Here is a 25335-nt window from a genome sequence, read left to right as displayed (position 1 = left end):
TACTAGTGGCATCACTTGATTATGTTATGATAACCAATTGTAGATGTAATTTTTCTGTGTATGTAAGAAGGAGAGGAGAAAAGTGACACAACCATAAATAAAACATTTTTATTCACTTCCATTATGCATCCACAGGCTGTGTGGTTCAGTGTGCTGCCCTTCCTGGTATTCCACAAACTGCATTCTTTGCACAGTGTGTTCAATGACAGAATGCAGCTGGTTTGGACTGATATTGGTCATGTGCTGCATTATCCTGTCTTTCAGTGCTGGCAAGTTATCAGGATGATGCTGATAAAGTCTTTGAGAAATCCCCAGAGCCAGCAGTCACAGGGTCAGATCAGGTGAACGAGGCAACCATCAGTGGGAAATGCATGGCTCATCACTCTTGCTTCAGTAAAATGTTTTCGAAGAACCTCCTGTATGGATCGACCAATATGTGGAGGAGGCCCTATCCTGCATGAATACAGCCACTGCTGTAGCTGTGGCACAACAATATTGTTTATCATATGATACCTCTCAGCAGTAACTGAGCAGATTACAGGACCCAATTGGCAAATGTCCTCAAAGAATGGTCTAATGGTAAACAAAGCAGTAAACCTGCACCAGACAGTAATTTTGGGTGAATGCAAAAGAATTTGTTGGTTTGCATAGCCCATACCTGGCAATTGTGGGTATTCACAACTCTGTTCAGCTGAAAGTGTTCCTTATCTCCTTACAAAATCACCCACGGCCATGCAGCATCCAACTCCACTCGAGTAAGGAATGTTAAAGTGAATGTCAGTTAACTTTCAAAATCATGCAGGCACAATTCCTGGTTCAGGGTTATCTGGAATGGGTAGAAATGCAGAATCTGTGTAGAATTTTCCATACAGTTGTATAAGCCACATCATTTGTCTTGATACGGTGTGCACTGCAGGAACCAACACTGTCATTCATGGCATGCTCCACAGCGACAATAGTAACTTTGTTTGTTTGTTGTGAACTGATTGGTTTTCAACTTCTACGTCTAACTCCCAAGGATCCTGTTACTTCAAAATGATAAATCGTTTGTCATAGAGCACATGGAGATAGTGGACCTTGTTGACATTTGTTAAGGCAACAAAATTTGGCGAGTACAGCAACAACATTGCAGTTGTTTAGGTAGTACAGCTTCACAAGTAAAGCAAGTTGGGGGAAAAGTTAGTGCTATCACTGTCCACAGTGATAGCACTAACTATATAGCACTATGATATATTTAATATATCATAGTGCTATATATGATATATCAAATGATGTACTTATAATCGTTATAAAAATAGAGCACTTGGAAGATTATCTATAATGTGTTAAATTTAAAAAAAAAAAATAACATTTTTAATGTTGCCAAAATCGATATATGAAATGCTTATGGGTGTTATAAAGGTAAGTAATATTGGTAATTGCAAAATACATAGGGATTTTAAAACAAACATATTCTGATGGAATCTGTATATTATTGTAATTCATTTTTTTTTTTTTTTAACAGTTCTACTGATGAAGATGAAGTAGTTGAATTTAAAGCAGAAAAGGATAAAGAAAGAAGGCAAGCCAATAATGCTCGTGAAAGGTAAAGTCCTATGATACTGTTTTTTTGTTTTTTTATTATTATTTATATTAGGATATTGTCATAAACTTGTATCTGGCAAAGGGATGGGAAAGTACAGGTTTAGACCTTTTGAGTGTATCTGAGGAGGGAAAAGAGAGTTGTTCAACAGGGCCAAGCAGACTGTTGATTTAAGTTTCCGAAAAAGCCATATGGTAATTGATTATGTTTATACAAAAATGCCAGGAACATCAAGAACAAAGGAGTTGAGTTTGTTCCTTTATTGAATACAGTGTGGCCTAAGATTGTTGGCATTAGTGAAATCTGGCTATCAGTCTGATGTAACTGTGATTGAGTGTAAAGGGTATAATATTTTTAGAAATGACAGAAGATGGGAGTGGGAGAGTACTACTGACGATATTAGATGAATTGAGGCCAGTTAGGGTAGAAATGCATGAAAGCAATAATGGTAATAATATGATATAAAGCAGTGAGTGTGGGGCTATCTGGTGTGAAGTGGAGGCTAGTAAGATGAAATATGTGGTGGAGCATCGCTACAAAACTAGTGGTTTAGTTACTGGGGATGATGAAATGCATCACCATATTGCCTTGATGGGTACTAAAAGATTAATCATGATGGGTGACTTAAATTATCCAAATAGTGATTGGATAGGAGAGAAATCTCATAAGAATGAAGGAGAATTTATTGAGTTGTTGCTAAACAACTTTCTCAAGCATCATGTGAAAGAAGGAACTAGAGGTCAAAGAGTGATTTGATCATATCATCAGAAGGGTTCTTATTTAAGAATATGAGTATTTTATTGCCAGTTGGTGATGGTGACCAAGCTGTATTTTCCTGGGAAGTAGCTAATTATATAGATATTCTAATTAGGACAGGTTACATGCTGATCTACAAAGCTGGAAGTTATGATCATTTCAGGAGAATACTATCTTTGGTCCCATGGTATCAGCTACTGAATGGTAGAAATATCAGCATTGCATTGGAATCTTTGAACTTAAATGTAGCATTATCTAAATGATACATTTAGATATTGCATAGGGTTCGCAGAACAAATAGGGTGAGAGTGAAATTCATATGATGCTCATCTGGAAGGAATATCACAAAAATAAGAGAGAGGGGATTTATGAAATATATGAAGTGCAGGCCAGAAAAGTTAATTATGTGAAAGCTAAATTGAAGTATGAAAAGAAATTAGCCATTCAGACTAAATGCAATCCAAAAGAATTTTATCATCATGCCACAAGTAAAAGAAAGAATGAATGTAGAAGAATAACTTCACTGATGTAGGTGGTACTCTTGTGGCAGAAGGTGATGAGATTGTGAGATATGAGATTAATGAGTGCTCACTTTCCTAAGAGATATCACCCCAGGCTATCTGTATACACATACAGATGTTCTACAAAATTTTGTTTGTGTATACTTAAATATTCTCTTTCAAATTACCAGTTTTTTCTGTTGTTAGTGCATTTATATTGTAGAAAATGTTCATTGTTTATATATAGTAGTCGTGCATAGTTAATATATCGTAATTATGTGTAGCGCTAAATTTTAACGAACTGGATGCAGTAGATTCGCTTGTTAGTCTGACCTAAAATTAGTTTTATAATGTAGTATTTGTGTATGTTTTAAATATATACAGGGTGGCCATAATTAAAAAGGAAGTGTTCAGAGTCCTTTAGCGAAATATGTATTAGATGAAATTCAACCAAACTTAGTTTAAGTACACTCTGGAACATAGGATTTTGATTGGGGGGGGGAGTACAAAATTCTGCCACAGATATTCGCTTGATATTTGTATAATCTTAGTGTTTCTACTGAAGAGTTGGTGGATATAAGGAAAACCAAAATAGATTCGCTTCATTCTGATAAGACTGAAGTGCTATAGATATCACATTACCAGAATGTGCATTGCTAGTCAAGCTTTGCTATCAACAATGTGGTAACGCTAATGCACACTTTGAGAATTCCCACATTTGAAGGATAGGAGAAAAGGTCCACTGACAATAACAAATCTTAGAAAAATGATTTTTACCATTTGAAAATAGCAGTGAGACCAAAACATGGGCACAAACGGATTATTCCTCAACAAATTGATGAAGCTGCCACTGACATCGTGGAACATGGAATGAATAACGCACAAGAGTTCAACAATGCTCAGGCATTATCAATGCAACTGGACATACCATAACATGTGGGAAGTTTTATGTGTTCATCATGCGTGTTGATTAATTTTAATGCTATAGATGAGAACACAGACTGATAAGAAAGTAACTAAGATAAAAAACCAAACGGCTATTTTTTCTGGCGAAGTTAATTAAATTAAGAGGATAAAAATCCCTTATTATTTTACAGCCAGTATGCGAAACTCTGAGATCGAAAACTCTACCAGGTGTTCACTTACGCTTGGATTCGCCGATAGTTCTTTGGCATGAAACTCTTAGATCGTAGTTTTCGATCTCAGAGTTTCGCATATTGGCTGTAAAATAATAAGGGATTTTTATCCCCTTAATTTAAGAAAGTAACTATTTATTAACTTATTGCTGATATTTTGCTGGTATTCTATCCAGCATCTTCAGAGCACAAAAACAGTTTGTCACGTACGTGAGACAACCACAATCCAGTATAACAATGGAATTAGTTTGAACAATTGTAATGTACAACACAGACTAAAATCCTAATTAGGGATGCAGAGAAAGCAGGTATTAATTTGGTCTTAAGATGACTGTCTCCCAAATCTTTGGGAAATTTATGCGGCCATACTCATTGAGGTTTGGAGTATGTTTCAAGGCTTCTGTTGATTCCAGGAACAACCTCTCTGACTTATAAAAGCTTCTGTGCAGCACTTTTCTTTTTTTCTTTTTTTTTCAGTCGACTTATAAGGGTAACTAAAACATGGTCTGCTAGACTTGACTTGCCATAGCATTAGTACCATATGTATATTTTGTTCCCTGAGGCAGATGTCCATAGTAAACTTGGTTAGACTACAGGGCACTTCATAGACTCCTGGATATGATAAAGGAGAGATTTTGTCCTTGGGTGAATGGATGAGCATTGCCAATTTCACATATGGTTTAAATGTGGTACTGTATTTACTATCGCTATGGCAAGTGAGGTCTAGCAGACCGTGCTTTAAATATCCCTACACACAGGATCGATCGGGAAAAAAAACAAAAGTGCTGCACAGAAGGTTTTATAAGTCAGAGAGGTTCTTAGAATCAACAGAAGCTTTGAAACATACTCCAAACCTCAACAAGTATGGCTGTATAAATTTGCCAAAGATTTGGAAGACAGTCATCTTAAGACCAAATTAAAACTGCATTCTCTGTTTTCTTTTTGTTTTTTTTTTATTTGTTTGTTTTTTTTATCAACATAGATGGCACCTAATTAGGACTTTAGTCTTTGTGTTGCACATTACAATTGTTTCAGACTTATCCCATTGTTATATACCAGATTCTGGTTGTCTCGCATACTGTGACAAACTGTTTTTGTGCTCTGAAGATACTGGATAGAATACCAGTGAAATATCAGCAATAAGTTAATAAATAATTATTTTCTTATCAGTCTGTGTTCTCATTTTTACCATTAAAATTAATCAATATGGACATACCATACTCAACTGTTCTGAAAATCCTGCATCAAATGCTCAGGTTTTCCCTTACAAGATCTCCCATACCCCAGCTTCATTATGACATAGAAACTGAACTTCAGTTTACCCTGATGTTCTTAGCTTGAATGGAGGTGGATAATGCTGTGGAAGATCTTGCAGAGTGATGAGACACACTTTTATCTGAACGGTATTGTTAACTCACAAAATTATTTAATCAAGATACAAATCCACTTGATTTATATAATTTTGCATCGCTGAAATGAAGCCTTTGACTCTTTATTTTAGTAAATACTTTATGCACTGACTGAGAGTTCGCTTGCAAGAAATACACCTCTCTGACATTTCGAGTTCCTTAGTACTGAATGAGAGTTTTTGCTCTCTTAAGGTTTCTGCCTGGTCTCCGAGGAGAACCAATCAGTTCGAAACACAGTCAGGCCAGTGAAACCTTATTAAAATGGATCAATAGGAGGCAGCCAAATCAATAGTTTCCACCATACCATCAAATTCACATTAGAAACTGAAAAAGATGAAAAACTTCCATTCCTAGACATCCTAATAAAGAAACAAACCAATAACAGTATCAACCTGTCTGTGTATAGAAAACTTATGAATACTGGACGTTACCTCCATTTCAACTCGTCACATCATATATCCCAGAAACTTAGCATTATCCATAAGCTTAAGAAAAGAGCTATACAGTACACCACAGACTAAGATGACTTACAAAAAGAATTAACTACAATATCCAGAGAGCTATCCTTAAATGGTTATCCTAAAAGACTCTGCAACAAGATTCTCTTTTCGGATATACCACAAAGACAATGTGATGACACCCAATGCATCAGTACTATAACTATTCCATTTGTCAGCAGCATTTCCAAAAAAATTGGCTATCTTTCTAAAATCACACAATATTAGAGTAGCATTCAAGCCGGTCAATACAAGTCGGAAATTTTTAAGATCACCGAAAGACCCTCATCCATTCTACAAGTACTCTGGAGTATATAATATACCTTGCTCCTGTTGTGTTAGTTACGTTGATCAGACCTCCAGAAGCTTCGAAACGAGACAGAAGGAGCACATAGGCTATGTTAGAAACAACAGACGAGATATTTCAGGCCTTTCTTCCCACTTTGCCTCTACCAACCATCTTATTGAGTGGGATAAGAGTCATATGCCCTACATAGAAGAGAACTACCATTCCAGAACCTTCAAGGAGGCTGCTATGGTCGCCCGTTCAACAGGAAACCTAAATAAGAATCAAGGTCTAATCCTACCTGAAATTTGGAAAACTTTAATTAGATCACTAAACATCAAAGAAATGAACTTTCACGCCAATTACATTATGTCTCGTAACAAATAAATCATGTTCCCGAGACACGCGCATTGTCTCGCACAATACTAATTTTGTATGAATTAGAACTGTCAGTTAAAACCTAGTCTGTTACCTTCATATTGCTTACCAATTGTATCCCTGAAGATGCCGATAGCAAAAATCGGTGAAACTTGTAGGACGATAAATTAAAACTCACTTGACTAACATTCATAAAAAGTGTTAGTTATTATACAAGTAGTCAAGAAAGAAAATCACAATATTTTTTCATGTTTAATTTTTTTTTTTTAATTTTTACCATAATTTTGATATTTTATCCAAACATGTATACACTGTACTTACAGTGCGTATGTATATTTTGAAAGTTGCAGCACCCCACGATTTCAAGCCACAAGCCGCCACTGATCTGAATATTATTAAACTTTTTATTTTTATACATAGAGGTGTGAAGATTCAATTTACTTAATTATTGTTAAGTTAAGATTGAATTTTGAGAATAGATAGCAAATTACTTATATCTAGGATTTTATTTGTGTGCTTGATCTCAGTATAGAAATCTTATACCACTTGCAACTATTTTTACAAAAGGCGAAATCGATAATAAGAATTTAATGTTTAAAACTATTCACAGTGGTGCAATCCATGACAGGATTTAGTAAATAAATAATAAATGAAACTTTTTACAAATAATAAAAGTTTTAAAAACTTTCATCAAATGATGCAGTCAGCAGGATAATTAGAGTAAAAATTGTTAAGATAATTCAAAGAAATAATTAAGAAAATTGAGTCATCAGATATAGATTAAGTGTGTAGAAATAACATAATGAACAAGAATTCTTCTAATGCTGTTGGAGACTCTGTCTCAAACTTGAAGAATGAAGAATTAATGCCATGTGTGGGCAAGAGGATAAGAATAAAGAAGGAATCTGTTTACATTTTGTTGGAACAATTGAGGGTTGTATTCTTTGGGGAAGGCTGTTCCAGAGAGCAGAAATAGATGGAATGAAAGAGAAAGCAGTGAAGTTGGTTCACTGAGTTTCAAGATGGACTGCAAAAGGGTGTTGATTAGCAGTGGCTCTTGTTCTAATGATTTTGGAGGAAAATGCAGGTATAATGTTGGCCTGGTTGGTTGAGTGGTTAGTGTGTCCGCTCTCCAGCCAAAAGGCTGCAGGTTCGAATCTTCTGCTGTGGGTATGTTTGTTTGTAATTGTCTGTGAAAATACTAGTGGTGGGTGATAGATGGTGTTGATGTAGATAATGATGGTAATTGTGGATCAGTGAGTGGTGGAGACGGAGAGCTGTAGAGTAGGTGCCCTCCCTCAATGAATCCTTGAACTCCTTGGAGGTGTCACATGATAATAATAATAAAATAATAATGGCCAGTTTGGCAGAGCACTGTCCATGAAAGTATCTGTGAGAGAGAGGGATCATTAGTTAACCAGATTGTCCTCTTTTGGATAGAATTGAGCAACCTTAGAGAGGATTTTGGTGCATCACCTGAAATACGAGTGTAATATTCCATGGTTGGGCAGATTTTAGATTTGTATAGTGTTAGCAGGTGTTAAGTAAGGTCTTGTGCAAAAAAAAGTGCACCAAGTTTTTTTGATGGCTGTAGAAGCTATTGTTGAAATGTGTTTGTACTAGGAAAGGTCAGTCGAAAAAGGAAATCTGATCATATTTAGATATGAGTATTATTGAAGGTAAAGGGGGGGGGGGGTGTCAGCGAACTCTTTCTTGCAAGAAATCAGACAGGATGGAGTTACAGAGTATGGAAGGCAGACCATATGATAGCAGTTTGCTAAGTAGGCTCCTATGCTAAATCCAGTCAAATGCTTCGGAAATATTAAGGGCAACCTTAATATTGAATTTCTCTTAATTTTTCTATTGCTTGAGTCCAGAGGTGGGTGGTAAAAGCTAGATCAGCTATGGATTACAAGTGGTGGGATTCATACTGTTGGTCACTGATTAGTTGGTTTAAGAGTTGGTTGTTGATGACTTTCTCCATAATTTAGGATAGATTGAAGAGGTAATACAGGAGGATAGGTGTGAGTTCTGTGACACAAGTTTTTTAACACACAACAGGTGGGATATCATGAGATCCAGATGCCTTGTTTGCATTCAGATTATTAAGAATTCTTTGGATTTCTTTCTGGTGGAAGACTATGGATGACATAGAGAGAGCAGTTCTTGATGGAGTAGGGGGAACTTTGCTCAGGTTGTCTATTCAGGAATTTTAACTGAAAAGTAATGCCAGTAAGTCTGTAAGTAAGTATCTTTAGGTGAGGTGACAGAGTTGTTGAAACGGATGAAAAGTTGTACCCAATAGGACCAGAAGGAGTAACTGCCACTTGGACAGGAGGGGGGGGGGGGAGTTAGCAGCATTTGACCCTTTCAGTGTCTGATTTGAATTTAGCAATGATTCTTTTACAGCTTTTCCAATCTGCAGCTGAAGTTTTGGTCTTGAGTCATTCATGGTATGCAGAAGTTTTCTCTTTTACTGTTTTGGCACATTTTTGAGAATGAGGACTTGGGTGGTGGCAAATTGGAGAGAGTTATCAGGTATTCTGGTAGGGAAATTGATGATCTGTGATCCAATAAAAGTTATTAATGGCAAACACTTTGCCATCTCTGCCTACTTGATTAGCGAAACTGGAAAAGAAAAGCCAATTTGAGTTGTAAGCATTGAAGTGTCCTAGAAAGATGACCTCACTTATTATGATATTTAAACTGTAGAAAGTCGAGCTTTAGGAAGAGATAGTTGAAGAGGTCAGAGCGATCAATGGAGTTTGGAGTGCAGAGAGAGAGAGAGAGAGAGAGAGAGCATATAAAACTGGCAGGTTGGTTTGGCAGGGAAATCTTGAGCCAAAGCAGATCAAACGAGGTGTGTGTGGGGGGGGGGTCGATGTCTTGCAATCTCTGGCATAGTATGTCAGTTCTGATGAATGCACAAGTGTCACTCTTCACGCTTGTGGCAGGAAGAGTTGTGTAAGTGTAATGTGTGGTTTTAGGCAGGGTTTTTTTTTTTTTTTAAACATCAAACTATGATTATAAGACATAAACAAACATGTCATCCAAGACTGATGGTGCATGCTTGTATGATATGGGGGGGGGGGGTACACGAACCACACCAGTTGAAGTGCACATGCAGTCACTTTTTCTCGATTGTACAGTGTTATTACAGGGTTGTTGCTTTTTTTTTTTTCTAATAGCTTTCATGTTTTAATTGAATTTTTTTCTTATATTTATACTTACATTCACATCAGCTGATCAATCTTAAACCTAATTATTTTATTCTTAATTTTAAGTGTAAGGATGAACACCAAGAAGGAATCCAGACAAACATCACCCTGTACATTTTTCTGAGATAAAAATAAGAAAAAGATGTACACTTTAACCATACAAAGAGTTTTGGTTATTTTCCCGAACAATTCTGTCCAATGGAAGTAAAGAAAATTCATGAAAAAAGAAATTTCCAGGTTAGTTGGCTCAAAGAATTTATATGCTTAAACCATGGCAGCAATTCCACAGTGGAATTATGTAGTGTTTGTTCAGAGTTCTGTTGCTCAGCTGACAGTGTTCAGTCTAAAAACATTAGAAAAAGTTTCATTGCACCATTTGAAATGGAAACTTTTACTGAAAGTCTGTTCAGCAAATAAAAAAAAAAACTGACTGCACTATATAAAAAAGAGGAAAAGGAATGTTTCAATAACTGACGCTTTTGGTACCTTGCTAAAAATGGATAATTCAGCAAAATGAAAATTGTTAAATTATGCACACAAACAGGACCTGTTAGTGTTTAAGTCATATTTTGCTAAAATAGTAAGAAATGACATAGTTGCCAACTTAAAAGTAGTAACTTGGTGGTTCTGCTGTCTATCTACAACTGATGCAATATATGATGATTTTTAATGTGGTTCCCACCCATGAAAGGTTCATTTGTGAACCTATAGATATTTTTATCATGGGTGGGTTAAGGATTTTCTCCAACATTTTTTTTGATTATATATTGATCTATCTGTATATATCTACATACAATATACAGTAAAACCCCGAAGTTACGCTGTAGGTGGGACCAACAAAAAGCGCGCAAGTCGAATTCGCGTAACTCGGTATAATTTTGCGTGTAATTTATATATACAAACATACAATTGGGACCAAAGGTTTACAAAAGCATCTATATTTTTTAAGAAATATAATCATAATTGTAGTTTTTCGTACATAAAAAAAAAAAAGTTATTTCAATGTCAATGGTTTCATAAAATTTAATCGATTCGTCTGACGGCATAATGTCTTTTTCTTGTCACGCAAAATTTCTTCGTAGCAAGCTAATGATTTTTTTATTCCTTGCTCATGGCTACAATTTGTTCCTCGTTAGAATCTATGTCCTCCAAAATCTATAAACCTTTCTTTTATGATTGTTCTTACTGTGGATTCCTGTAGATCGAACTTCTTTACTAGCTCACAAATTTTCTTTCCACCTTCAAAATCCTTAATAATGTTGAGTTTTGTTTTAAAAGTCAATGTTTTTCTTTTCTTGCTAGCTGTAGAAGAATCGGACTTGCTTCCTTTGGATGACATTATTATTTTTTATGTGATAAAATTTTTATCAAGAACATAACATTAAACAATAACAAGGTTTGTAGACTATAAAAATCGTGTATGAATGGAGACCGCACAAAACACGTCAGTGCTTGTTCACAGCATGTGCTATACTGGCGAGTGCAGCCGGCACCTGAAAGATACGACTAGTGATGAGGCGTGAAGCGGGACGGGAATACGTACACATAAGAAACCGCGTAACTCCAGATTCGCGTAAGTCGGGGTATGACTGTATATGTTTTTTTTTTACCTTGTCTGGAAACCCTTCTCTAGAGACCAAACTTTTTTACGCCACTTCAGGTCTCCAGTAAGTGGAGTGGTGTCTCCCACCTAAAAATTGTAAGTATTGGAAGGGAGATAACATAAAGAAAACATACTTCAGTTATATTTTGATGCAGTTCAAGAAGAATTACATTAATCTGGATTTCACTGAATAGCTGGTAGGAATAAGGACAAATGGAGCTGCAAACATATTAGGCAGTGATAATGGACTTGCAGCAAAAATGAAGTGAAACATTTGATTTCTGTGTAGCTCATAAATTACATGCTGAAATCTGTGAAAAATGTTCCTTAATGTTTGCAAAGCAGATGATAATTATTATAGGCCTTTTAAATTGTAAACAAAAAAAAAAAGCAGCGTGAACTTCAAAATGTTATTAAATCTTTGTCTGCAAAGATTTTTTTGAATACAACATATTCATGAAGTTCAGTGGGTTGCCAGTAAAACTGGATCTCTCAGATTGGTTCTTGCTGATTGGCAGTTATGTGTTATCTGGATGGAATCTACATTCAAGAATATTGACTCTAGGAATTTCTGAATAAAGGAAAAACTGGAAGAAAATTCTTTCCAGTTTATAAAAAAGTATCCCTAATATTTTAACTAGAAAATCTAAGCCATGTAAATTTGACATGGAACATATATTGTATTCTTTTGGGAAATTTAAACATAGTTTTAGAGATAGAGAAATTATTTCTTAATAATATGGCTCTCTGGAAAATTTCAGAAAATTGAATTATCTAGAATACCACAGGAAAATGTGAATATCAGTAGTGCAAAATTAAATCAAAACTACAGGTTATGATGATTATCATCCAAAAATCTTTAAGTGATAGATTTTTGGATGCTAATCATTGTGAAGTTTTTGTTACCTGCTTCATATTTGGTAGTGTTTTGTGACCATCCATTAGAAATGTAAGAAATTATTATTATTACATGACACCTCCAAGGAGTCCAAAAAAAACTCATCGAGGGAGGGCACCTACTCTACAACTGTCCGTCTCAACCACTCAATCCACCAATTACAGTGAACTGCATCATCTACACCAATGCCATCTATTGCCTGCCACCACTAGTATTTTCACAGACAATCACAAACATCCATGCCCATGCCGGGATTCAAACCTGCTGCCTTCTGGCTGGAGAGTGGATACACTAACCATTCAGCCAACCAGGCTGACTCTCACTTGCCCTTTTCATCACTTCATATCTGAAGATTCAGTTAAGAATATGTATGCAGTTAAAGTATTATGTGAACATTTGAAACTAAAGGATATTGTAAAATCATCAGAATCAACACAGAAAAAGTTTTGTTAAGGTAATGTTCAAATATCTATAATAGCAGGCCTTTAAACTTCAACAGTATTGTGTGAAAGGAGTATTAGTGTTGTGAAGTTAATTAAATCCAAGAACAGGTCCACACTACAGAACTTTAGTTTAGATAACTTCTTGACAATAGCAGTGAACCAGCAATGATTTGTTCTGTCCAGAATTGCTATTGAAAAGTAGTATTTTTTAAATTTCTTTTCTTTTCTTTTTTTTTTTTTTTTTTTTCATACAGTTCAAATGTTGTTTAAGTATTGTAAAATTATTGTACAGTAAACTATATAAACTGATGTTATTATTTCTTCTTATTTTTATTAGGAATTTGTGCCATTTAAAAAAAAAAAAAAGAAGGATGGGGGTTGCTTTGCAAATGGTATTTTGCATAATTTGCTGGGCCTTGATAATATGATCACATTTCACAAACTTTAATTGAAAACCTTTACTTTATAGAACATGACTCTCTTATCATCATGATATAACATCTAAATCACATCTTGGAAACACACTCCTGGTGAAGGGTGATTTTTTTCATTTGAACAATCGAGACGGGTGAGGGAGGGGGGGGGGGGGAATAATTTTTATATTTTATTAATATTAGCTGCTTTTGTTGCCTTCAAAGGTGGTGTTGTAGTTTGCCCATAGTTTCATGCCAGCCATTTGTAATTGGTTTAGAGAATTTTTTCATTTGTTCATATGATTGATGAAGATTTTATCTTTCCTAACTTTGCCAGTATTCAGTGATTTTGATTTTTATTTCAGAATCCGTGTACGTGACATTAATGAAGCTTTCAAAGAATTAGGCAGGATGTGTATGATGCACTTAAAAACAGATAAGGCAATGACAAAATTGAGTATCTTACATCAGGCCGTTGATGTTATTACAAATCTCGAACAGCAAGTTAGAGGTATTTATAGTTTATTGGTTAATGTTATTCCTTAAATTTTTAAAGTTACATCATTGAGAGATAGAAATGTGCTGGTTGTTAGCCGTGTGGAGTATTTGATGAGTTTCATTCAGATACTCCACATTTTTATTATTTTTTTTATTAGGTGATTTATGTATAAAGTTAATAAAATATACCCCCTTCCTCCTTTGTTCACCATAATGTAATAGCTTTTTTATATATATTTTTTTCTCCATCATAGAGGGGGGGGGGGGGAATTATCATCATCAAATTCCTGCTATGTACCCTCAAGGGGTGTACAGGATATGATAGTACTACATGAAAAAAATTACATCATTATTAATTTCCTATCTACAATTTTCCTCCAAATCAGTGTTACTTGTCAAGACTCCAACATTATCAGATCTTATATTTCTATTGTCTAAGGCACTTTGTACCGTATCAATCCACCTATATCTTGGTCTTCCTCTGGGTCGTTTTGCTGCCAACCTGGCAGAGAACACTTGTTTTGCCAAAAACAAGTGTTCTTAAACAAGTGTAAATAAAAAATGATGGGAAAAATTATTGTTGTAATTATATTCACTTTTCTTTGTCTCCATAAAGAATTAAAGTTATATAATTCATTTGTAAAATGATGTTGCTAAAATAAATTGTAACTTTGGTTTGTGTTTTGATGTATTTGCTGATTTCAACAAAGTTGCATAATGACAGCAGAGACAAACATGTGGATTTTGCAGTATACATGGTCAGATACTACACTGAACTCTCAACCAATAACAAGTTTGAAGCTGGCACACTGCAGAGCAAAATAAAGGAGTAGAAAGAGAAAGAGACAAGAAGAACAGATGGCTAGGTAATGAGGTGATTATAAACAACTATTTTGACAGAAGAAAGGGTTAAAGGAACACATTTTGGAAACCAGTGGATTTATATGGAGGTATTCATTTCTTTCTAATGGTATACAACCACAAAAAGGTAATATAGTTAACTTTTTGTGCACCCAAATATAGTTTTTGTTGTAAGGAATAACAGTAGCTCAAGTTGGAGAAAGTAACTTCCAACATGAAGTATGTCTACTGTTTTATTTATTTTAACCCTGCATTTGTTTCTGTCAATGGATGAAATTAGGACTAAACATTTTATCTGAAGTAGAAAGTTATGTGTCTCCTCTAAACATTGTTCCTGTGATAGTCTTACAGAATACTAAAGATAAGAAGAAAACTATTATTCATTTAAGGATAGAAACCTAATACAAGTAATAAAGATAATGTTTAGAGAGCTATATGGCAAAAAAATTTAACTTGAATGCATATTGTCTTTGTGTTTAACTTTCTGGAATGAGGTAAACATTCCTGAGATAATATTTACTCAAGTTACAAAGGTAGGATGTATTCCTTATTTTGTAATAAGTATTGACTTTGAGCTAGATTGAGATAATTTCTTATTAGAACTGATTGTATTAATACTGTTAATTTTTCATTGTGGTCATTTGTTGTACTGACTTTACAGATTCTTTCCCCAGGCCTATTTATTTGGGATTTCACTATGGTATTTACATGAAAACTAAGTTTTCTTTTTGTATATTTTATTAACAAAGCGTGTGTGCGTGTATCAATTCATTTATTCATTACCTTAAAATATTTCATCTTCTGGCATTAAATACAAGATACCTGCAAAGACAGAAGTTTACTTATTTTAGTCAGGGACTCAAACATATATAATTGAAAATCTTGCTCAGGAAAATCAAAAGATGTTCTTCATCAATCCTTCAGTTTACTATGGGCAGCAGCAAATCATCTGATACACAATCACACAAGATTGTGTGATTGTGTATCAGGAAAATGACAACTCATGCCTGTATCTTCAATATATGCTTTACTTCAAGCATATTCATTTACAACTTAAAACAATTACCAAAAGCATTAACAGTGTTAAATTTATGATCCTTGTAAACTTCATAAGAGAATTTACTTTATCACAATTTAACAAGTAGAAACCTTAATGAGAAAATAGTGCTTGCATCTAGGTATAAATGAAATAAATATATTGAAAAGAATAATTGTTAACTAGTATAAGAACATTGATTGTATAATATTAGAAAAATAAGATAATTAATTTACAGCATTTAGTTATAAAAGTTTTGCATGTAAAAGGCTTGCTTGTTATACACTTGAAACAAGAGATTGTAAGTTATGCTAATTCTTAGAAAAATTGGGTGAGCTGACAGAGTTTGATAAAGCTGACTCATAGGATTAACTAGAACCTAAGTAAAGCCCAAGGTCAGTGTCCCCGATTTAGACACTGCCACGGGTCAGTCGCGTGCACACGGCCCACCTAAGGTAGAAGTTTCAGCAGGGAGACGCTGCCGTAACAGGTTACAATAAATGTATCCTAATGTCGGGGTGGGGAGGAAGAAAATTAATTGCAGAAGGTGCCAGTAGGGTCATAATATAAAAGGGTTAGGACCCCCCAGGAGGTCTTTTTTTGCCAGTTTTTGTTTGAGGGTTACCTTATTAGTTTCCTGAGTGACGGTCAGGAGCCCCCCCCCCCCCTCCGTCCGCCACGACATGGGATATTAGTAAGTGGGATTTTAGGTCCCGTTTTCCTACCATCGAGAACAAAAGATGCCACATGGTCAGGAAGAAAGGTATTTACTGTATACTAAGCCAACCCTGGTCTAAAGGAAGGAGATTATCAGTAGAAATTGTGGATATCCTCATGACGAATCTGATGAGTGCAGAACAGCAGAGATAGATCGTGATTCCATAGAAGAAGCCTGATATGCTGCAATCGAGATGGCCCTCATAATCCGAAGTACCCCAGATATGTCCCACTACAGAAGGAATATTTCTTAAGGAATCGCAGATAGGTAATGTCTAGTAGAAGAGCTTCATCAAACGGTATTGTGAAAGATTTTATGTTAATTCTGTTAATTTAACATGGCTGAAATTGTAGTTGGTATTACTAAGGAAATTGAAGGACTTGAATGAGAGTTGAACTAGAACTTTAGCTCACTTAATAGTATAGAGAAAGAGGGAACTAGTTTATCAATGTTAATGAACGAGCGATAATGTGTGTAGATATTAGTATATGTGATTTACCCTTAACTGAGAAAGGTCAAAAGAATTGAATGTGGCGTTCATTGTAGCAACGGAATTGCTAAGCCCACATAACTCTTGTAAATTAATGTGTGTAATCCAATTGTGTCTAATTGAATTATTGTGTTATATTATTGTGCTTAAGCGGGTGAAAGATTTAAGCCAACTTAATCATTGATGGAAAAGCCCCTTTATCTTGTGTGTGTAGAGTCTTTGTAGAGGCATAACAGTTTATCCCACGTGCTGATGTGAATTTTTCATTTTTTGTATTTTGCCTATCTTATTAACAATGTATCATCTTAGTATTGAATTATAGGGGTGGGGGGGGGGAGAAAGTTAAGTTACGAGATCACGGTTACGACTGCATGATTATTTCACTTCTAGACTTATTTAGGAGTTGCTTCTTGTTTTAGTTATAAACTAAATGTCCTAAATGGCGCAGCTTTAAAAAATAAATGTTTTAGGATACTAAGAGGAGCAAGAGCTTAGATTTCTAGTACGAAGTGATGATATGCGGAGAAAAGGGATAGATATATAAAGGAAAGGAAAGTATGAGGGAAATATATATTTAAACAAGAATGGGACACAACAGTTTACTTCATAAAATTCAGCTATCAGTACTGAGACAGAAAACAACTATATGGAACATTCCAGCACTTTTATTTGACAAACGTCAGTTCCACAAACAAAGAATAGCTTTCCATCTAGTCTTAACTTAAAAAAAAAAAAAAAAAAAAAATTACAATAGTGACGATACATAAACTTTGCAATAGGAACTTGAACAAATAAAGAATCCACAAAATACTACTATTCATTCCTTATATTTTTCTTTATTTCATAAAGTTAATCATTTCCATCTCTTCCATCCATTCCTTTTTTTTACATCTCTCTATATCAAAATATATTCTCTCTCTTGCATCCATCAGCTATTCGTTTGTATATTATAATCAAGCATACACTGTATTCTCCCATTTGCAACTGCTTGAATGACGGCACAACAGCTGGATATCCCAAATAGCAAAGAGAAATTTTTCCAGTGATGGTAAATTGGATATGTTTAATTGAGGGCTTAATGAAGTTTCTTTTCCATTTGATGATATTTCGTTGCACTCATTATAAAATAATCTCTACAGGTATTTTAATTCCCATGATGTAGAAGGTATGTATGTCTTCTATTCTTCATGCTGCTAAATAAGCTGTTCCTACTGATGACATAGTCATGAAGTGCAATTAGGCATAACAGTCTCACTAGTCAGCTACTAATAGCAAAAACAGCAAGCACTGCTGCAATATTTTTCTTCTTACAGAAAAAATGTTTTAACAAATATTTTATCAGCATAATGATATTTTGATACATCTTTTATTTCATTTTCATTTAACTAACAGTGTCTTCCATAAACAAGGTCATGTTAAGAAATAGGCAATAGGTTTAGGCTAACAACAATAACAAAACATAATAACATATATTCCTTTACTACAAGCTTAAACTGTTGCAACATTAAAAAAATAAGTAAATAAAATGATAATTTTTGTCTTTTAGTATCTGGTTTTGAACAGTATTTACTAAAAGTGTCTATCTCTGACTCGAAGATTCAGAAATAATTGAGATGTACTTTAACTTTCTAAATGATCTACATATTCATATGCACATAATTTTTCTCAGTAGGATGAACATTCTTTGACGATAACTTAGGAGAACAGTCATCAAGAGGTGGAGAGACATAATATCTAAAGATCTTGAAATTGTTCTTTGAGAGCTACTTGTGCCATAAAGTTTCTTCAATTCACATCGAAAACACAAAGAAATAAGTAAACGATATTTATTTAAAAGCCATATATTTCAGCCTGAATATTAGAGGCCATCATCATAGGTGGAAGCATTGATTTCAGTATTACAAATGTTTTTGCAATCTAGCCACATAATCAAGAAAAACATTACCTACTCTTTTTTTTTTCTAATTATCTACACTCTACACCCACAAATTAAATTTACTCTGGAAATAGTAAATGGTCACCTATGTTTCATGGGGACCAGGAGGTGATAGAGAGTATTCAGAGATAAGTGACCAAGATGGTGATAGGTCTGTGGAATACACTATGAGGATAGGCTGAAGGTTTGCAAGTTGTAGAGTTTAGTTGATAGGTGGAAAAGAGGGGATATGATAGAAACCTTTAAAATATTAAAGGGGTTTTATAATATTGATGCAAGTGAAATTTTTCAATATATAACAAATAGTCAGAGACCTAGGGACCATGGAAGTTGTGTAAGTATGGTAAGTAGGGGTGTGCAAACCAGATTTTATTGCATGGAGAGTGGTGAGTGAGTGGAATGGATTACCAGAATTGGTTGTGAGTTCTCTGATGGTGAATGGATTCAAGGAAAGGTATGATAGGATTTGTGTATAATGGTTAATTATTGTCTCCCACAGCGAGTCTCCAGACTCCATAGAGATGATGTAAAATAATAATAATAATATTAATAAATAGAACAAGACAACAAATTATCCTTCTTAGATATTCTATTCCTCTGCCCATCATTAGATGAACTAATTCAGTTTATTGAAAGCCTACTTTCACTGGACACTACATTCAACAACAGTCTGCTCACTATATGTTCTATGCCTCACCAATTACAGTAAGAACTCTTAAATGTCAAATCATATATGAAACTCAGTGACTTCTCGAAAAGGACTACATGTCATCTTTTTGATTCCTATAATCCTAGCTCAAATAACAAGGAAACAATATGTCGAATCCCTATCCCATACATCTCCAGCATATCCAAATCAACTGCCAGAATTGTTAATAAATAATTTAGTGTCCATATTTGTTCCTGTCAACATGCTATCATCATGGTTTTTATCTTCTGAAGATAAATTCTATCCTCTGGTTCATCTGCTAAGTTCCTTGTGATGCATCATTCCTATTTCAGACAAACTGAATGCTCCGTGAAAAAGAGACATCAGCAACAGGAAATCTGAGAAATCTAGCGAAGCACAGCACAGAATTGATATGGACCACAATATTCTATGGTCCAAAACAGGCTATAAATTCAAATGTTTATTTAAAGAAAGTGCTGAAGCCTTACTTCACCTTCCAATATTAAATTGGAACGACCCTTGCTAAAATATGGGATAGTCTTATTATTATTATTTCGGGCAACTCCAGGAGTCCTTAGACTCATCGAGGGAGACCCTAAACATCATGTCCACACAACTATGCGATTACATTCTCACAGTATCTATCTTACCTTGCCTTGAACTTGTTCACTGTCATAGCACCCACAACAGACTCTGGCAGCTTATTCCACTCATTTACCACTCTAAAAGTAAAGAACCCAGCTCTAACACCCCTGCTAACCACACTCTTGCCCAGCTTCCATAGGTGTCCCCTAGTTCTCCCACCACCAGTCCTGATCTCAAAAATATCCTCTGAATTAATCCTATAGAATCCCTTTAGCAATTTGAATGTCTCAATCATATCTCCCCTCCTCCGCCTATCAACTAGTTTCTGCAACCCACAAATCTTCAACCTGTTCTCATATGGTTCATTCCATAGACCTGTTATCATCTTAGTCACTCGCCTCTGGATCCTCTCCACCTCCTCCCCATCAAAAAGGAACCGAGGTGACCAAATCTGGGCACAGTAGTCGAGATGAGGTCTTATCAAGGCTCGGTACAGAGGTACAATAACTTGCTTGTCTCTGCTCGTCAAGGTATTTTTCAACAACCAAGTGAGTTGATGAGCTGATTTAGCTACTTTTGCAATGTGCCCCCTAAACTTCATCTCCCTATCCACCAACACTCCCAAGTCACTGGCCTCATCAATCTCTTGGAGTACAGTTCCATGAATGTGGTATACTGCTGCTAATCTTTTCACCCCAAAATGCATAACCTTACATTTCGTCACATTAAATTGACATCCATTCTCCTTAGCCCAGAACTCCAATCTATCTAAGTCATCCTGCAAGACTTTGACATCTTCTGCATTCACTATTGCCCTACCCAACTTTGCATCATCAGCAAACAAATGAATTTGTCCACTTAGATCCTTCCCTATATCGTTAATGAACAGATTAAACAGCAGTGGTCCAAGAACAGAACCCTGCGGCACACCACTAGTCACAGGCCGTCTTTTGGACTCTACTCCTGAATAAACTACTCTTTGATATCTCTCCATCAACCAACCACCTATCCATCTCACCAACCCTATATCCATTCCCATATGTTGTAGTTTACGGATTAGAATTCCATGTGGTATCCTGTCAAACGCCTTTGCCAGGTCCAGCAGTATCACTGTAAACCCATTTCCCTTATCCAGTTCAGCCGTCACCCTGTTATAAAACTTGAGCAAGTTACTGAAGCATGATCTACCCTTCACAAAGCCATGCTGTCCCCTGTACAGTATCTCGTTTTCATCAATCCATTCCTGTATTTTTCCCTTGACTACTTTCTCCAAGACCTTGACAACGACTCCTGATATGCTGATCGGTTGGTAATTTGCAACCGTAGTCTTGGATCCTCCTTTATGCAGTGAAACTATTTTCCCCTCTTTCCACACCTTCGGGACTAAACCAGACCTGAGACTCAGATTAAACAACATGGTCAAGGGCACTGATAATTCTTTAGCCGCTTCATACAAGACCCGTGCCGGTATACCATCCAATCCCACAGATGTGTTCACATTAAGGTTCTATAATAGACTAGTCACCTCCACTTCATTCATCACTATTCCCGTATAAACTAATGGTTCCTTCATTTTTTCAATGTCACCACCTGGATGATATGCTTTTGCAAAGTGCGCGCTCAGTAACTCCACTATATCGACTGATTCAGTGACCTCCTTACCATCGTCATTCCTTAAAATCATTTTGCCGTGTACAGTTTTTTCCTTGCTTGCAGCATATTGAAAGAACTGTTTGGGATTCTCTTTTGCTTGCAAAGCTAGTTTCCTTTCATAATCCGCTTTTGCTTTTTTTACCACACTCGTTACCTTTCTGGCCTGCACTTTATACCGTTCATATGCCTGCAGGTCACCCCTTTCTTTAAATTCCCTCCACAGTTGTTTTTTTTTTTTGCAGCTCAAGCTTAATGGTGTTATTCATCCATTTAACCCCTACTTGTTTTACTATTCGGACCCTAGGTATACAATCAGCCATAACCTCCTGTAAATGCTCCTTGACCACTTCCCATGCTCTATCGACGTCCAGCCCTTGCAGTTGTACATGCCATGGCACTGATCCAAGCAATCTCCTAAGCTTGTCATACTTGCCAGCACAGTAATTCCACATATACCCTGTCTTAATCGAAAATTCCACACCTTTAGCCACCTCCCAGGTCAAGACCTTATGATCACTCTCACCAATAGGTGGTAACATGGTCATATTCATTACAGTCATTCTCAGATGCTATTACCAGGTCAAGCACTCTCACACCCCTAGTATTTTCAATTACATGCTGTCTCAGATAGTTATCCCTTAATAATTGAATAAAATCCTTTTCCTTCCTCACATGTGTCCTCTCCTCCTTCCAATCAATGTTACCATAGTTGAAATCCCCCATAATAATTACCCTCCTTCCACTCATTTCATCAATTTCCCTATGCATACTATCTCCACCATCTATTCCATCACCTAGTCTATAGCAGCACCCAACTGTATATTTTATTCTGCCAGTCTCAATCTCACACCAAATAGCCTCAAATGAGCTACTTTCACTATCCTGCGATACAACTTCAATTCTCCTTGGCTGCAGTTCATCAGCTATCATCAATAATACCCCTCCTCCCATTTTATTCTCTCTGTCCCTCCTAAACACACTATAACCTACACATTCTATCCCACTAACTATATCATCTTCCGTCAGCCATGTTTCACTAATGCCAATAACCTGTGGCCGGGAAGAGCCAGTCAAGGCCAAAAATTCTTCCTTCTTGTTCCTAATACTCCTGGCATTAGTATACATGAAATACGGTGATCCTTTAGTCCCACCCCTATATTGATGCGTTATTCTAAATGACCCATTCCCATTTTTTGTCCTTAGTGCTGGCTCGGGTACATTATATACATTCTTACACTCATCTGTCTCACTGATGTCTGCATATCCCCCCCCCCCCTCCTTGGTAGTTCTAGTTTCCCTGGTTTTGCACATCCATTTTCACTTCATTCAGCAACACTCTTTCCAGTCTCCGCACACCAAGTCCATTCAAATGCAGGCCATCCATCTTGTATAAGTCCTTTCGCCCTTCAAACTCATTCCACACGTCCACGAATTCCACACTACATCGTCTGCATAACCTACGCATAATGTCATTTGCGATTATGGCCCTCCTCCTAAACTCCTCTCTGTCATACCGCGGCAACAGACTAACCATTCTAACTCTGTCACTCTTTTCTTTCGCTACCTTTAACAATACTTTCAAGTCCTCTCTCATAAAAAATTTATCACCTTTCAATTCATTCGTACCCGCCACAATTATTAATTCTTTCACCCTCTGTTTTTGCACTCTAATACTCTCACTTACATCCTTAAATTTCGCACCCGGTAAGTACGATTTAGTTACACTGCCATCTATCACCCCTCTTAATAACGAGTCACCATACAACACTCTTTCCTTCATTTCAGAAACTCTCTCATTCTTACACTGTTTTTTTACATTAGCCGAATCACTCTGGAAAGAGTTTTGCAGGTGCTCTAATTGCCGCTGCGCATTTTGTATCACTGCGTGCAACCTAGCGATCTCACTTCCTACAAATAATTCCTCATTATTTTTATCATTTAAACCATTATTCTAAGCTCACGTCATTAAAATTTTAAATACAGTTAATAACTAATAATAGTGTTTTCTCAGTTATATCTTTTAGTTGTTTTATGTATAACATCACACGGCTCTCACTGTTTCAAATCAATCCATTCTTTGTATTCCACCTTGTAATTCACTAACATTGCCACTGATGATGACCTGTAATATTCAGGCTGAAATATGTCTTCTCGTGTGAATTGAAGAAATATCTAAAGAACAAATTCCCTGAAAATTAATTCCATCAAGTGAAATTATAACCAGACTTATGGGGTATCCGGAGAGTTCATCGAAAAGGCAATTCATCGAACGACAATTCGTCGCAAATGCAATTCATCGAAAAAACAGTTCACCGAAAATTTAAAATTTTCGAAAATGTTATGAGAAAATTTGATTCATTTTGAACAAACCCTGAACTGTGAATAAGGAGATTACAATGCTACTCTCATAGGGAAAAATTATAGAACAATATGGTTCTTATAGTCTTTCTTGTCCGATAACTGTTTCATGTCTGTTCATGGGACTGATTTGCCTGTTTCTGGAAGAAAAGCCCAGCCGTATCTATATTATGCATGCTAACTTACCTTTAGCAGAATGGGACTGATAAAAATTATGCGTAAATGGGACCAACTACACAGGTCTTTCTAACTAAACAGCTTCGTTTTTACCGACTGAACTATGAGGGCTTCATTATTATTATTGTTGTTGCTAGTAGTAATATGCGACTTCAATACAGCAATTATTATGGGATGAATTTTACTCAGATTCGCTATTTGAAACTTTTACAAGAAAATGTCAAACTGTTCCAGTTTTCAGTTGAGCTATATTCAGGGAGACAATGAAATAATGTGTCCAAATTATGTACTGTATTACAAAAACTCTCTGACTTAAATGACTTAGTAGAAGTTGTTGGTACAAGAAGCTGTCTGCATAGTTCGGTTTTTGTTCAAAATTGATTACTTTTACCATAACATTATCGAAAATTTAAAATTTTCGTTGAATTGTTTTTCGATGAATTGCATTTTCGACGAATTTTCTTTCGATGAATTCGCTTTTCGATGAATTTTCCTGTAACCGACTCATAGTTACATGCATATCTATGAAGTGATAAAAATTCTTTTGTCAAGATCAAAAAGCTCATGAAAAAAAGAAAGAATTCTGGAAGATAGAATTGTAACAGATATGACTTTTGCTACTTAATATCCTCTTAATTAAAAATCCATCTTAATTTTACATTTTGGTCTAAATCTTTTATATCTCACTGTGATACTTTATAGTCTTAAAGAAATCCCATGTAATAACAGCAATTCTAATATCAAATAGTACTTTATATTAAGTGCCAACTATTTGCGCATTAACTAAATTCAAGGGTTCCCTTTGTTTTGTTTGTTGTCGGAAATTTTAATTCCTGAAATTTAAACTGGATGAGCATGAGAGAGAATGTGTAATCTCTTAGTTTCTTATTGTAAATAATTATGTTTGTATGATTATTTAATAAAATATTGTTTCTTTAGTATTACAGTTTCTCTTGTCTTATTTTAGAGATAAGACAAGAGATAGAGATATGTATATCACCTATATAACATAGAAAACATATAGGGGTTTTAAATAGTGCGAGGCATGAAGTAGTAAATGAAAAGATTTACTGTGAATTCACGTTAATCCATGACTTCATTATGTTTCCAATTTTATTAGAATAAAGTAGCAAAAAAAAACAGTTTAACATGTTGACTGCCATTGGCCTAATGTGTAAGCTTGCTGCTGATACCAATGTGTTGTTACATTGCCTATATGATACAGAATAACTCA

At 35.5% G+C, this 25335-nt stretch overlaps 1 protein-coding gene across 1 annotated transcript in view; it reads left to right on the top strand.

Annotated features, from left to right (window-relative positions):
• LOC150102819 (transcription factor 12-like) overlaps nucleotides 1-25335 on the top strand; it is a 269580-nt gene that overhangs the window by 217999 nt on the left and 26246 nt on the right. The window contains exons 11-12 of the mRNA XM_090399401.1: nucleotides 1505-1585; nucleotides 13485-13630. Of these exons, the coding sequence (XP_090255527.1) occupies nucleotides 1505-1585; nucleotides 13485-13630 (227 nt within the window). The remainder of the gene's footprint in view (nucleotides 1-1504; nucleotides 1586-13484; nucleotides 13631-25335) is intronic.

This window comes from Typopeltis vanoorti, chromosome 10 (assembly GCF_054136105.1).
Source record: "Typopeltis vanoorti isolate ZY-2024b chromosome 10, IOZ_Tvanoo_1.0, whole genome shotgun sequence".
NCBI lineage: Eukaryota > Metazoa > Arthropoda > Arachnida > Uropygi > Thelyphonidae > Typopeltis > Typopeltis vanoorti.
The sequence above is the reverse complement of the archived record's forward strand: the minus strand, read 5'-3'. Positions and strand labels throughout refer to the sequence as shown.